The sequence below is a fragment of the Talpa europaea genome, assembly GCF_964194135.1.
Source record: "Talpa europaea genome assembly, chromosome: 8".
Lineage (NCBI taxonomy): Eukaryota > Metazoa > Chordata > Mammalia > Eulipotyphla > Talpidae > Talpa > Talpa europaea.
The window spans coordinates 50501402-50517284 of record NC_140075.1 but is presented as its reverse complement, the minus strand read 5'-3'; the positions used below and the strand labels follow the sequence as shown (position 1 = coordinate 50517284).

The 15883-nt window shown below is 43.0% G+C and overlaps 1 protein-coding gene across 3 annotated transcripts in view; it reads right to left on the bottom strand.

Annotated features, from left to right (window-relative positions):
• Positions 1–2107: 2107 nt before the first annotated feature.
• SNX1 (sorting nexin 1) overlaps positions 2108–15883 on the bottom strand; it is a gene marked incomplete at both ends in the record, with an annotated part of 36707 nt that continues 22931 nt past the window's right edge. For 2 of the 3 annotated variants that reach the window (XM_084239531.1, XM_084239532.1), the window contains 11 exons: positions 2701–2751; positions 3370–3441; positions 3836–3916; positions 4499–4642; positions 6993–7198; positions 8232–8325; positions 8540–8653; positions 10253–10328; positions 10787–10865; positions 11821–11962; positions 13642–13685. In XM_084239531.1, the coding sequence (XP_084095657.1) occupies positions 2701–2751; positions 3370–3441; positions 3836–3916; positions 4499–4642; positions 6993–7198; positions 8232–8325; positions 8540–8653; positions 10253–10328; positions 10787–10865; positions 11821–11962; positions 13642–13685 (1103 nt within the window). Of the gene's footprint in view, positions 2280–2700; positions 2752–3369; positions 3442–3835; positions 3917–4498; positions 4643–6992; positions 7199–8231; positions 8326–8539; positions 8654–10252; positions 10329–10786; positions 10866–11820; positions 11963–13641; positions 13686–15883 lie in introns of those variants that run through there. The other variant, XM_084239530.1, reaches the window with a different exon arrangement.

The window sequence follows — 15883 nt, the reverse complement described above, 5'->3', positions numbered from 1 at the left end:
AATCTAACTTGTGAAACATTCCGCAAAATACCTGGCCTGTATTCCTTAAAAAAATGTCAAGGCAGGGCCTCCCTGGTGGCACAAGAAGTTAAAACGCAACCTATGAAGCTATCTGCAGCCACTGTGGCATGAATTCGATCCCCATCCAGGGAGCTAACCCACATGGCACAGCAGACCTCTCCTGATTGACCCGCTGCTCCCCTCAGCAGTGTATTTCAGTCAGTCTGCCTGTTCTGTTCCCCGCTCTGTCTCTGGTGAATCCTCTCACCCCTCCCTCACACCTCTGACCTGAACACCAGTTCTTGTATGCTTAAATAAATCTTTAAAAAAAAAAAAAGGTCAAGGTAAAGAAAGGCAAAGGCTGACAAATTCTTCTGGATCAAAAGGGACACACATGTCATCATGTGTTACAAGTAAACAGAACACATGATCCTGCCCCAGGAAAAAGAGAATCACTATAAAGGCCATTATTAGGAAAATTAACACAATTTAAATATGGACCCTGGGTCAGAGAACAATGTTATTATCAGTGTTAAATTTCCTTAACTTGATAACTGTGCTTATATTTAAGTTATGAGAGAATGTCCTTGTTCTTAAGGAAATGGATACTGAAATTTCTGGGGTAAAGGCATACCATGTCTGCAACTTAATTCTCAAATAATTCAAAAAATACAATATGTAAATATAGATATGGAAAATCACTAGTCATAAAGCAAATAGTGTAAAATGTACACACTTGGTAAATTTGGGTTAAGGAAATATGAGGGTTCGTTGTGATATTCCTTAACTTTTCTATAAGCTTGAGATATTATTCAAATTTAAAATGTTACCAAACAAACCAAGACGCCAACAACAAGGGATTAATCAGAATTATGGTACAGTTGCTTTATGAAAGTTTTAAAATTCTATAGCCTTACAAATAATGTTTGTGAATATATAACAGTGTAGAAAATATACTATATACATATACAGTGTTAAGGATAAAAGCAAGATACAAAATATTTTGTATGAATATTATTACCACTATGCAAAAGAAAGACTGGAAAGAAAATCAAAGGTGGTAATAAGGATAATGTGAATAAGGACAAAATACCTTTTTCTAAGAAAAAATTGAAAAAAAATACTGCCAGCATTAACCAACACCCCTCCCCTGCCCACTCAGGTGCACGAACTGGACATTTGGGCTATTTCCCATATTCTTGCGCCTCAGGTTGTCCTTCCACAAACTTTAACCACCCACCAAAGAGTCCGAGTGGTTCTAGAGGGCCTGTGGCAGAGGCAGTAGGCCTGAGAGCAAAGAGGTTCCCATGGCAGGCGGTGAGCCAGCTGTCCCACAGAGCAACCTGGCAGTCCCTCTGGCCAGTGAGTCTAAGCAGCTGCGGACACAGCTGAGGGGAAGCCGGCAATTATGCATCTGGGATGTGAGCCTCCCAGCAGCAGCACTGACACTCCCTTCCCCCACATTTGGGCACACTTGGGGCCTCTTGTTCGCATGTTCTCTCCTGAGCACAGTCAAGCTTCTTGAAACCTCTAGAGGTTTAGGAGCTGTTGGGTGCTCTTATCTAGAGGCAGAGTCCTGGCTCTGGTGTCTGTGGGGAGAAAAGTGTTAAGTCCTTATCAGCCCTTTGCACCTGACATGAGCCACTCCACCAAGGATGTGTAGATGGGTGGCAAAAGTGTTTAGAACATGAGACTTTGCCTTCACAAGACATGACTCAGAGAGCCCTGGAGAGCTTAAGGAAACAGGAAAGAAAGAAAGGAGAAAGTCTGCCTCCTTTGCAAGCGACTCAGTTTTGCCCTTACAAGAGATGTCTTTTAACACATTTCCCTCGGCAGCTCTTTCTGCCCATGTGTGTCTGTGTAAGCGTCTTCTCCCTTCCTTTTCCTAATAAACCTGTCCTTTTAAAATGTCAAAAAACAAAAACAAACTAAACTTTTCCCCTAAAGAAGTACGGGTATGAATTAAACAGACTAAGATACCCTCAGAACAGGCAGATCAGGTAAGGAAAGAAAAAGAAATCTGGGGTGAGGAGAGCGTAGTAGACTGCAGTGGAGGTGGGAAACCTGTGGTGATCACACCTAAGGGGAGAAATCCTATACTGTGAACAAACAAGGTTATTGAAAAAAATTAAAAATTAAAAAAAGAAAAGAAAAAGAAATCCCTGTTCTATAGGGAAGCAGCAGCAGAAGTCTGTGAGCCCCACTGGAGAGAAAACCCTGCACCTGGGCAGTTTCTTGTTCAGGCATATTCCAGACCTGCTTCCCAAGTGCTCCCCAACCTGAAGTGAAAAGCACCACCATTCTGAGTCACATGACCTGATTTTAAAATATTTTATTAAACAATCTTTTCATGGCACCATCAGGAGTAACAGAAAACGTTATTCCCAGTTCCTAACCACATCCTGAAAAATATACATTTGTATTTATATATTTATATCAATACTCCACCCAATCTCGTAATTCCACCACCTATTGTAGGTCTTCTGCTTAAAGCAAGAAACTATTCTCTCAGGTAAGAAAATATATATAGAAGCTACATGAAGTAATGGTTAGAGTGACTGGGACAACGTGGTCGAGGGGCAGGGAGGAAAGGGTGGAGTCCAGGCTGGGCAGGATGCATCACTGGGGTCCAGCAGAGGTGGAAGAGGACAGTGTATAAAAAGGCAGCGTCAGGCAGGTGGGCTCTGGTGTCTTGGTCCATTAGGAGATGGCCTTTGCCTCAGGAAGGAAGGCTTCCCAATACTTTGCCAACTGTAGAGAAGTAGGGACAGTAAGCAAGTGCCCCCATCCAGTGGCAGAGGCTGAGTCTTGGAGGGGAGCAAGTATAGTCTGGGCACTCCCCAAGTGCCTCAGCTATCCAAAGAGAGGCTTGAACTGAGGAAAAAGGTCAAGAGTGCACCTGGAGACAGATTAGCCAGTTGGCCACAATGCCCTCATCTCTCTCTTGACTTAGGGGCAGCATCAAGTACAAGGACAGTTTCTGAAGAAAATCCTGGTTCTGTCCCATGACAGTTCTGTGGGGGCCACGGCTTTGCCTTCCTCAGTTAGCTCCTTACAATGGGGGTCATTGTCCCACATAACATCTGGGATCTCAGCCTCAAAAGGATTAGGTGTTCTTACTGGGAGCAGAATTTAGGGTTTGTTCTTAAAACCTTGCTCATTGTAGGATCAGGGCAATCCTGTTTAGCAAAAGACTATGTTGGATGCTCATGTTAGAGCAGCAGGGCCTACTGTACTTACTGTGCTACTATAGCACAGTATAGTAGAGTAGACAGTAGAGCAGGGCCCAGCCTGTCACTGAAGGCCCAGGCAGGCAGCTGGTCTTTGGAGCAGGTAGTGGAGTTAAAAAGTCATGCACAACTGACATACCTGCTGCTGTGAATACAGGAGTGTCTCAAGGTACTTGATCACGTGGTTTTTGAAGTCCTTTGATTTCTCTTTCTGTAGGAGACAGGATTTGACACTGACCATCTAGGCCATCACGCCTTTCCCTCTTGATAGTGTGGTGATGTTTACTGCTGACCAAGGTCTGAACACAACCTCAGAAAGCAGAGTAAGCTGCTGAAATCACTTTATTTCCAGCCCAACAGCCTCTGCCAAGCTCTCCAAGGCTTTCTTGGAGGGTGGGAGTTGAGGAAAAAGGACAGGTACCTGAGGGTATTGGCAGCTGCAAGGTTTGTTTTGTGTCTAACTGCTGTGTTCAGCAACCCTCCCCCCACCACACCCCCCCCCCCATTCAAGACAGCCAAGTCACTGGCATCTCCACCTGTCTCCCTGTTCCACATTCCTAAACCAAGCACTGCATCCTATGTGAGAAATAGGATTTCCATCTCACCTCAAATCGTATCACCTCTTTTCGGACCACAGTTGAAATCCTTTCAAAGTCCCTTTCATACTGAGTCACTCGAGACTCCCACTGGGAAGAAAATAGGAAAGAAAGGATCACAATGTTAAGGAAACTTGCTCAGCCTTTACCTTTGGATAGCTATTGTATACCTGAGATCCCAATGGGTCATTATGTTTGCCCATCCCTCTGGGTAAGATCAGCTATCATGTGGAGATTCAGCAAATAAGTCGGCATCCAATGGAAGGCCACTTCCGGAGGCTGGCTGGTAAGAGACGCCATATGCCTCAGGCCACGCTTGGTCTCCAAGGAAGTTCTGGTACTTCAGAGCCTCCAGTCAGGCTCACCAGTCAGGCTGAGAACCCCAGAGAAGTAAATTTATCTCTAACCGGGGAGCCTAGCTGAATCACCTTGGGACTTTCCAAAGACCCAGCCAGGACCACTCCTGGAGAGATTCTGATGTGGCAAGTCTGGGTAGAATGGGTAGAAAAGAGGAGGGTCAAGGCCTCAAGGTGAAACATCCTCAGCAGACATGGTCCTTAAGACTAGATCTGTTCTCTGGCCTGATCTGTGGGGTTCTGGGCATCTAAGAGGGATAGGCCCCAGGCACTTTCAGGTCCCACGCACATGTCAGACTACCTTGGGGAACCTTACCTCTACGATTTCATCCTTGGCCTGTTGCAGCTTGTCAGGCTTATTGGCCCACAGCAGCCGAGCCTCAGCCTCTCGCTTCTTCTGCAGTGTGGCCTGAGCATCCTGCCAGCGCTGCCATGTCTTCATGCGTTGGTCAAAGGCAGCCTGTGGGGATGGGTTGGGGGTTTTGGGGAAGAGCACGACAGTCCTTCAGGAGCTCCGCTGGCTCTCCTAGCTGCTGTGCCAGGGAAGGACTGAGCAAGGGCAGGTTCTGCAGCCATGTGTTAGTGCCCAGCTGGGAAGTTTAACATCAAAAAGCACAAGCTTGGGTAAGACTCCTCTCCAAGCTTCCAATGGGCCAGGGCCATGCTGCTTCATGCTACTCCCAGGACTGGATGGCTGGGAGCATGTTAGGTGGTCTGATGCCAGTACTCAGTGATATGGCTTCTGAACTGCCTCCCTCAGATCAGGCAGGAGTCTACACACTTTTCCTGAGTGCCTGCATTTGTCAGAACTAAGAATATAGTAGAGAAAGAACCACATGGTCCTGCTTTCATAAAGCTTATAATCTAATTACCAATAAATAATTACAAGCATGGAGAGTACAGAGAAAACAGCATGGTACTATAACAAAGCAGGAGCAGGAACTAGCTCAGTCTGGGAGATTTAATCAGGGAAGGTCAACCTAAGTAAGCAACCTTTAAACTGACACCCAAATAACATACTGGGTTAGCAGAACAGATCTTTAAATAGACATTAAAAGCACCACAGGGACACATTGCTTTCACCCCATCTATACACTCGACTACTCTAGGCCACCAAGGCCCCAAGCAGCAACTTGAAGTCTTCTAGCTAGTTTTCAGTGTTACCTGTCCCTTGACAACTATCGACATTTCCAGAGGACAGCTATTGGCGTAAACAAACCATCCCCACTCCTGCCAACCTGGATGAAAGAAATGTGCCTAGAGTTAACCCCTTCTCTCCCCTACTGTTTTCTTCCTCATGTTTTCCTAGATATTTTCCAGGCCTCTTTAGTGTGGGCCTTTGCCAAAACTTAAATCTCAGGGAGTAAAAATGCCACCAAATTCACCTTCCCTGGCACTGTTACTGCTTCTTACCTGTAATTTAACAACTCAGTGTTAAAGGATTAGGTAAAGGGTGATTTCTTATCCAAGTAAGACTCAAGCCTAACCCCCCGGGCTAAAGAGGTATAGCTTCAGGTGTAAAGAAAGGCAGAAAAAGAAATATTTGCAATCTCTCTCCAATCCCACTGACAGTCATCAAGAGGGCAGGTGAAGGGTCCCTGAGAAAAGACCAGCTCACAGTCTGGGCCCAAAGGCTGCCCCAGTTCATGAAGCTCTAGGCTAGGCTTCCGTCACTCCATCCATGCAGTCCCACCCTGCCTGGTGGTCGTGTCCATGAGCTGTGCTCTGCAGTGACCCCCAAGAATGCTCCTCTCTGAAAGCTTCCCCAGAAAGCCTTTCCATCTAAGCTGCCCGACCAGTTCTAGGACTTCCATAGCAGGTTATTCTGCCAGCCTCTTATCACTCTGGACTAGCAGCAAAACTAGCAAACCAAATAGCAAAGGGAGAGGACAATGAGCAATCTCACAGGCTATATTAGCAACTCTACCGTGGAGGAAAAGGAGGGCCCTGAGAGCAGCTCTGCTCTTGAAGACACAGGATCTCCCAGAGAGGGAGATGTTGGGGATAGGGAATGGCGGTGACTTTGTTCCAATTCAGAGTCTCGTGCATCCTGGTCCCAAGACAATCAGGGCCATACTCAAGCCCTTATAGGGCAGGCGCCAGGCTCCCTCTTGGCTCTTTCCTGTTTCAGGGAGGCCATGCGAGAGCTAATTCCACTGCCTAGTCAAGCTTCCTTGGCCACTCTGAAAGGTCATGGGAAAACAGACTGCCCTGGTCAACAGGAGAAAAGGTGGGGTGCTCGACCTGAGGGGCAGGCTGCGGTGTTGTTACCAGTGCGGTTTGCACAGCACAAGAAGGGCTCTGGTGACAAGCTCTTTCAGCCCTTGGCCACACTCCTCCATGCAACACCAAGCCAGTTCTGTGCAGTTACCTGACTGCCCGCACTGGAGGACAAGCGGAAGCCAACAAGTGCTCTTACCAAGGCAATGTCGTCGCTTACTGTTAAGGAGGCAAAGACCAAAGGACTGAGGAAGTCACTAATCCAGGGGCCAACTCAGCAGGTCTGTAATAAGCCTTGTTTGAAGAAAGGAGCATAGGGAACACTGTCTAGCTTCCACAAAAAGAGGGGGGCCTACCTGGAAGTACAAGAGTGGTCTTTTCTCTAAATTCACTTAACAAACTGGCTGTGGGTCTCGAAATGCCTCAGTGATTACTAGCTAACAGTTAAATGGATTTTCTGGTTCACAGGATACCATCTTTCTTGAGAGAAGGAAAAATTATGCCTATTTCAAGGTATAATGGATGAAACTTTCTTAGGAAGGTGATGAACAAATTGAATGAAGGGAAGGAGAAAGAGGATTCAAGCTTACTCGGACTATGGCCAGGAGGCGAATGTAGTCACTCAGGAGTTCAGCAAGGAGGAAGAAGTCATTGTTGGCCTGTTCGTGGTGGAGTTGCTCAATTTTTTCTTCCACCTCGGCCAGCTGAGAGAGTGCCCGTGACAATGCTGTGTTGTCCTCGGAGCTCCCAAGCATGGCTAGACTCTTTGCAAACTGAGCTGTGTTCAATGCTAGCTCTGGAAGGAGGAAAACAGCAGAGGTCTCTGATCTCACAGGAAAAGGGACAAATGAGTATGTACTGCACAGCCTGTCTTAGCAATGCAACCCCTGTGCATCTGACCACTGTGGCTCTGCAACCAGGTTACTTACACTACAGCCAACCGTATTCAGAAAGTGAGGGGAATGCAGCTGGGTCACACAAGCAGGGAAAGGCACACACTGTCCTAAGTTTCACTAGGTTAGGCCCACCTAGAAAAAATGGTGCCAATATTTCTAAAGAACCAGGGATCAGTTGATACAAACAGGACAAAGAAATGACTTTGATTTTTATATTAAAGCCCACAATCAATAGCCTGTCTGCTTGAGAGAAAATGAATGCACATGCACACCGCATAGTCCTGTATGTCCTAGAGCAGGACAAACTTATTCTGTGAAGAGCTAGATATTTTCAGCTTCAAGGGCCACATCTGGCCTCTCTCTCTTTCTTCTCATCCCTTTGTAATTGTAAGAATCGTGCCGAGCTCACAGCAGAAGCACCAGGGCCAGATCTGGCACACGGGATCGGCCTCATTCCAATGGATTTCTGCCTGTTTAGATTTCTGACTATTGCTATGTGTAAGGCAGAGAAGGTAAGCATTCAAACTTGGCAAATTTCACTAATTCTTAAGCAAATCCCACCAAAGGTAAAGGGTCAGGAGACATCTCTGGTTTCCCTATAGTGCAGGCTTGACCATGTAGCTAAAGCATGTGATGTCATTTGGATACAAGCCATCAACTCAAGTCACACCTACAGAAGCCCGTGTCCTGTCTCTGAGACGGTTCCCTGCATCCCTCCCAGGTAGAAAGCACAATGCCCAGAGTGGCTGAGTCATGTTCCCTGCCAAGAGGTACAGGGCATATCCATCTGATCAGAACATCAAGGACCAAGTGGGCTGAGAATTTCGACTTGACTGGCCTAGAGGCATGGGAACGGTGTGTCCTCTCATCCACCTCCAGTTCACTAGAGACGTCAATTTACCCCAGTTTCAAGTGCATTTCAGAGTTTGTTACCTTTCCTATGGTTGACTAGAGTTTCTACAACAGCATGCAGTTTCCGTAAGCGCTGCTCCTCACACTCTACCTCCTGGAGCTTCTCCTCAAACCACTGAAACACACAAGTCCACAGCTTTTAACGGAGGTTACTCATATAGGTGCAGAGCAGTTTTTCCATAGTAATTTTGTTTTGTTTTGTTTTGCTTTTTTAAAGGGGACTGAATTGTCTTAAAAAGTCTCAAGTCTCAGAAATTTCAGGACTCCTCAGGGCCTTTATCCCATAAGCCTGAGGGGGGAAGGAAATTGAGAGGCTCAGGGCTACTCACAATGTCCGATTCATTCATCTTGATGGTCATTTTGCTGACTGCATCTGTGGCTTTGTTGAACATCTTTAGGAGACCAGCGCCACTCAATGTCTGAGTACCCACGGCGCGTGGCAGCTACAAGACCAAGAAGGCGGGGATGGCAAGTTATCTGCTGCCCCTATTTTAGGTTCAGAAGAATTAGTATCCATCAGATGGCATGCCCGAAACTTGCCAAACAAAATTTTTGAACTGTTGTTGTTTTCAAAGGCAGACAAATCTATGATGAGCAAGTGTAGAAACAAAAATCAAAGGACCATGTTAAAGAGAATTATAGGAAAATTTTCAGCTTTTGATCTGTGTGTAGAAAGTAAAGTAAAATATGAATAATATGTGACCTGATGTTGAGAGGCCTGCCCACCCGGGCATGAAAAGCTTAAGCATGCTTTCATTAGAAGTAAAAAGTTCCTTTAGATAAGCAAATTCTGTACAAGCTGGACTTAAGTACAGAATATTTATTTGATCAGAACATCAAGACTTAAATATTACTCTTGGGTATTTCTCAGCTTGGGCTCATCGCGCTCCCTGGGGGACATGTGGCCATATCTGGAGAGGGGGTGCCATTGGTATCTTGTGGACAGAGGCCATGGATGCTGGTAAATCTCCTATAATGCACAAGACAGCCCTACAACAAAAAAGTGATCCAGCCCAAAGTGTCAATAGTGCCACTGTACAGATAGCCATATTCTAGAGGTCAAAATTGGAGATGAAGGAATGAAAAAGAAAAATGAAGTTAGGAATCCCAGAGGAGAAATGAAAAGATTGAAATGGCTACACAGAAAATTTTTAATTAAAAAATTTCATTGGGTAAGGGGGGAACTCCGTATCTTTAGTGCTGTCTTCTTTGTTAGCATGATATATAATATGCAAATTAAAGAAAAATAAAACAAAATGAAGAAGTAAACAGGATAGTCCCACTTTATCATTTATTTCCTTCCAGTTCTCTTTCCTATCATACAAGTGTTTTATTCCAGTGTTTCTTTTGCTCTTTAATGACTCTTTATACAGTTGTATTTATATGTTATTTCATTTTTTATAATTCTTTTAGTATATGTTTCTAATGAATATATATGAATGTTTCAGTATACTTTCTGTTTATGATGAGAAATTTGTTGTATTGGTATATTTTACTTAATTCTTTAAGTAAAACAATTAAGTTAGCTACTGGGCCAACTCCAATTTTTTCATACTCAAAACTAGCCAATGCATAGCGTATAATAGAGACCATCCATTTGAATCAATACTTTTCTTATGTGGCAGCTCTGTGGTCGTGTTAACTGAACCAATGCCACTCAGCTCCTGGCAAAAAATAAGCATTCAATTTGAACCAAGCAGCAACTTATGAAAAATATGCCACGGACTTGCCAAATGATCACTTTGTGAAGCCAGTGGACAAAACCAGGGTGCAGTTTAACCTCTACAACCAGCTGCTTTTGACTATGGACAGAGCTTCTGTTATTTCAAAGGCTGAAAATTACCTGTTACCTCTTGGAGGCTTACAAACTAGGAGGTAGTCTGGAAGATTATGTGTATGTTAAGTGTTTAAATATTTGTACTTTTTCCCCCCACACTTATTCAAATTTTACTAATGTAGATGTAAAACATTTATTAAATGAACTAGCTTCATTTTATTAGGAATACATATAATTTATATAATTTGGTTTGTACAATACTGACCTCTTCTTTTTCCAAGAACTCCCTGACATCAGGGTCCTGTAACATGGTAGGATGGTTCACAATCCTCTGAAGGTACCTATAAGGTAAATCATCATTGGGTGAACTGATTTGCTCAAGATTTGGGTCACACAGTGCTGGCAGAGATACAACGTCTTTTATTAGTTTAAAAAGTCCTCATATAAGGAAACTTGAGTATGACCCTGCTCATAAACACATTCAAGTTCACGTTCTTCACATTTCCAAAAATGGAAGAAAAGTAACAGCTCTGAAAGAGACCCTAGAACTATTCATACTGGATTGTCCAAAAAGACTATGATGGTCTGCTCACTCAGAATGGGGGGAAATAAGACAGCCCATTTCTAAGGCAGGAAAGTAAGAGACTAAGGAAGGGTTAAAAATAACACAGAGGTAGAAATCCTTAATTCATTCAAGTTTCCTCTTTATTAAACTAAGCAAATGTCTCATACTTAAGCCTCAATTTCAGCTTCTCATTTGTTGCTGTGCTAGTCAGGAAAATAGTCACATGGCACTTACCTTTCTAGAGCAGCCCTTCGTTTTTCAAGAAATTCTGCAGAAGAAGAATCTTCTTTTCCAACTTTCACTTTTGTCATTCCTGGAATGGAATTTAGAAAGTAAACTAACCATAAATCGTCAAGAAAAGGATAAACCTGTAAAAAAGAAGTCCACAGATGGAAAGACAATGAGAACACTACAAAACACAGTCTAATGCCACTTCTATGCTATGAGTAGGTTATTTTTTTCTTTTTTGGAAAAAAAAAAATTATTTATTTATTTATACAAGCACTGGGTACAGTCAGAAGCATGGGAGGGTGAGAGAATTCACCAGAGCCAGAGGGGAGAGCAGAGCAGGCAGACTGATGAAGTACACTGCTGAGGGGAGCAGAAGGCGGCAGGAGAGGTCTGCGTGCCATGTGGGACCCTTACCCGGTGGCCGGGGATCGAACTGGCGCTGCAGAGGCTGCGGGCAGCTTCACAACCCAGTGCTCAACCGCTGTGCCACTGGGGAGGCCCATGAGTAGGTTCTTAACCTACTCACAGGTAATGATTGCTCACAGTGATCACTCATTGTAGTGACTGTAAACCATTCATGAGAGCAATTGCTTCAAAGTGTTGAAGATTCTGAACTCTAGGATTTGCAAAGTGCCTGTTTTCTAAGAGGGGGCCATGAGACTCTGAATATAGATTAACAAACATCAACAGGCTAATGGAAGGCTTCTTGCCTCCCTTGCCCCCACCTAAAAACACCATTTAAAACACACACACACTCTCTCTCTCTCTCTCTCTCTCTCTCTCTCTCTCTCTCTCTCTCTCTCCCCTCTGGAAGCTAAAACCTGAGCTTCCTACTGCACCCAAGGAAAAGAGAACACGTGAAAACATGCTCTTTCTCCAGATTCCATGTCATTTATAAGAGAATGCTGGAAATATTTCTTTTCTAAACATAAGATTCTAAAATGTTAATGGAAGTAGTCTCATACATTAAGTAGAAAGTATATTGCAGAAAGAATGTAAAGGAACAAATCCAAGCAGAATTAAAGCCACAGGCTTACCTATTAGGCTCTTCTCTGGTGGAGGAGGGACAATAAAGCCATTCTGAGAATGTTTCTCTGAAAGCTTCTCATAAAGACCCAGAAAGTCACTAAATCTTCTTTTCACTGCAAATTGTTTACTTCTGAACATTGGTAAGCTTGTCTTGGGAACAGAAAAAACACAAGGCAATTTCATTTCAAATAGGGGATGTATATCTTTAAAGTAATCCAGTTGACATCAAAGGAACCCATGCCCCAGATTCCTGGCCTTCAGCCACCAGGCAAATAATTTTCTCCAAGGCTGAGATTCTTAAACTTTTTTGAGCTATATTCCCCTCTGGTTGTTTGGAAGTCTATGGAGCTCTTTTCAGAACAATGATTTTAAATGCCTAAGATAAAATATACAGGATTACAAAGGTACTAACTAAATCCAAATACAATTTTATTCCTAGGTTAATAAGAACCTCTGCTCTAAGGTAACAAGATGCTGAATTTTAGTTTAAAGCTAGAATTGTATGGTCATCTACAACCCATTCATCCTGCACTGACTTATTTAGACTATTAGCTACTGTAATTAAAAGAGTCAAACTAAAGAAATAATTAAACATTATTTCTAAGAGGGAGGAGAATAAAAATCCATACTATAGACACTTTAACCTCTAAAGTATCACAGGATCCAGAACTCACAGGAGGTAGGCCAACAAGTAGTATAACAACAATATAAAGGAGACTCCAAGTAAAAGTACTAGGCCTATTATATCATGATGAGAGATTTATTTAATAGTCACCACATAGGCAAAATTTCAGCAGGTTGACCTTGCCAATTGTTGGCAAAAAAGAGATTAAGTGGGAACATTTCACACACCATTGATATGAGTATGAATTGATATGAAAACTTTTTAAAAGACTGTATTCCTTTTCTTTAACATCTGTACTATCTATGACCCAGGGGAATGACTCTTGGTTATATACCTGAGAGAAACTCTCCTATGTGTAAACCAGAAGAATGATCATAGTTCATAATTACAAAAACTGTAAACATGCCAAATATTCACAGGAAAATAGAGAAATGCATTATTCTATAATCACAGAATGGACTAACCACATCTATACATAGCATGGATAGGTATGAGAAACAACACTAGTAAAGAAAGCACTATTTTCAACATGAAACCATTTTTTATGAAACCCAAGAACAAAGAAAAACAGTATATTGGCATGAGATACATATGTGGTGACTTTCCATAAAAGAAATGAGGGACAACTCAGGAGTGGTGGCCTCTAAGGTGTGAGGCATGGGTATGATAGGGAGAAACTTGCAGGCAGATGCAATGGTACTCATCTTAATACTGGATGGTAGGTTTGGGGCTTCATTTTTTTATGCTTCATAACCTGCATACAACACTGTGGGCATTTTGTATGCATTAATATTATATAAAAAAGGAAGATCAGGCCTGAGGGGGGAAAGTTTAGGTAAAGTATTGAAAGAAGCTTCATATATGAAACCTCCAAAAAAAATATGAAGATTTGAAACAGGTGAGATAGTTTGGGGCAATCCATCAAACTAGTTTTAAGCCTGTTCCTAAGAGGGACAGGACTTTATCAGATAAACCACATCTTAATTAAACTTACGAAGTTTCACACGGAAGTGTTAGCTCTCTGGAAGAAAAGCGGAAAGGCTCAGGTGAGGTTACCAAGGGAATTCAGGCTTGCTCCATCTTGAGTAAACTTGAAGACGTTGTCAAAGAAGGTAAGGAAATACCCAGAAATAATGTGAATGATGACCTTATTGATAAGAGTACCCTAATCACTGTGGTCATCAGCAGGGTCACTTGGACTCACCTGTGTTGTCACTTTGTAGGCTACATAGGCGTTCATACCATCTCCTGCGGGAGAACAAGAAAGCAGGATTATTCTGTAAACCAAAGCAGTGCTAATCTTGTTAACATTTTACCAGGAATCTCAGGCCAAGGAGCCCTGTATATGAAGGGATACTTGTTGCATCTCCAAACTTTATTTACTATCCTATAATCCAGTTCCTACTTTGCCTCAGGACCTCTGTGGTGCATGTTAAGCCCCCACAGATGCTGGCTGGGCCCCAGTTTGAGCCAGACAAGAGAGTCAGCCCCCTGTTCCAAAGCCAGGCTCCATTTATAACCTCCACAAAGCAGCACTGGATACTGACAATCCATTGGTTGTTACCATGCCAATATTTGGGCTGATTACACACATCTGTCCAAAATCAAACAATTCTCTTGCTGTGTATAGCAGGAGGAGGAGAAGGAAGCAACTGATGTAAAAGGAAACAAGTAGTTCTACCCAAAGCTAGCTCTGGGCTTGATTTGTTCTTTCAGAAACACTATCCTGGTCCCCTCCATTGGTGCTGAAGGACACTGACCTCTCTCATCTAGCATGTTCACCAAGAGCAAAGGGCCTGGCAGGAAGACACTTTGGCGGTCTGATGTCACACAAATCTCTCTTTTCTGGAGGAATTATTTTTCTGAAAAAGCCTTTGACTGTTAAATAATTTGTGATTCAAGCAACTGTTTTTCTCTGTGGTAGTGTTCTGACCTAGACCACTTAGGGACATAAAGGCACCATTGACTCCATGAGCACTGAAAAGACATACATTGGATTCTAGACAGATGCGGCTGTAGTGCCGGACTCTGATATTTTAGATTTTGTTCCCTTCCTCCAATCCCTCAATTTTCCCCACACCAAACAGGAAAACCTAGGTCAAAAATTATGCTGCTTATGCTTCTGAACTGATCCTAGAGTGAGGACCCAGGGGAAGAAGGGCCAGTACTGAATCAGCAGGGCCACATTGTACAACTTGGTTTCACTGAGATAGCTAGAAATGTCTGCTTTTGTAAAGTTTACAGAGGTTGGCGATTATACAGGACTATCAATTCCTACCGAAAGAGTGTGTATAAAATGAAAATCATAACCTATGCTTTAGAAATTACCTTATACTGATTACTACTGTTAGTTCTCCTCTAAACCACTTATACTACATTGCCTAATACTCTAAGAATGTTCACCACTAATGTAAGAAAAATAAAATCCTAAACTTTCAGAATAAGTATTCAAAACTTCACTGGCAGCTGAATAGTCATGGTCAAATGTGCAAAAAAGGTCAGTTCCACAATTTAGTTTCTGCAATTAAATTTTTTTCACAAGAAAATCTAAGTGCAGGGCCTCCCCGGTGGCGCAGCGGTTGAGCGCTGGGTTGCGAAGCTGCCCGCAGCCTCTGCAGCGCCAGTTCAATCCCCGGCTGCTCCCCGGCCACCGGAGGAGGGTCCCACATGGCACGCAGACCTCTCCTGCCTCCCGCTGCTCCCCTCAGCAGTGTACTTCGGTCCTTCTGCCTGCTCTGCTCCCCGCTCTGGCTCTGGTGAATTCTCTCACCCTCCCGCGCTTCTGACTGTACCCAGTGCTTGTATAAATAAATAAATAAATCTTTAAAAAAAAAAAAAAAAAAAAAAGAAAATCTAAGTGCAAACAAAAGTAGCAACAGGCATACTTCCTGTATATCAGCTGCTTTTACTGAGGCAAGATGTGTGAAAATAGACATACTTGCATGCATATACAGAGTTCCTAAGATCTGAGATGGGCTAGTAATATAGCAGTCCTAAATTTACATTAATTTCATAAATCATTTTAGAGTTGATGATGGCAGATACAAGTTACTAAGGCTCTAAAAAGCACATCCTGGTAGAAATAGGATTCTAATTTATTTAGATGTGTGCAAGAATGAAAAGTACATGTTGAATAAACAGCCCACACAAACAGAAGGTGTTGTTACAAGATCAGGCCTTGAATATGAAAATGCCTTAAGCAGCTGGTTTCTTGGTATCACATTGACTAGGAATCTAGACTATGGTAAAAGAGGATGAAAGCTTATCAAGACTGATTTGGTTTAAATAAATAGGATCTGAGGGATGTTTAAATTACTGCTCTGGGTTAAACTGACCCCTAAAAAGGATATGTTGACAGTTCTAACCCTCAGTACCTCAGAATGTGACTTTATTTGCAAACAGTCTTTATAGAAGTAATCAAATAAAAATGAAGTCACTAGGATGGG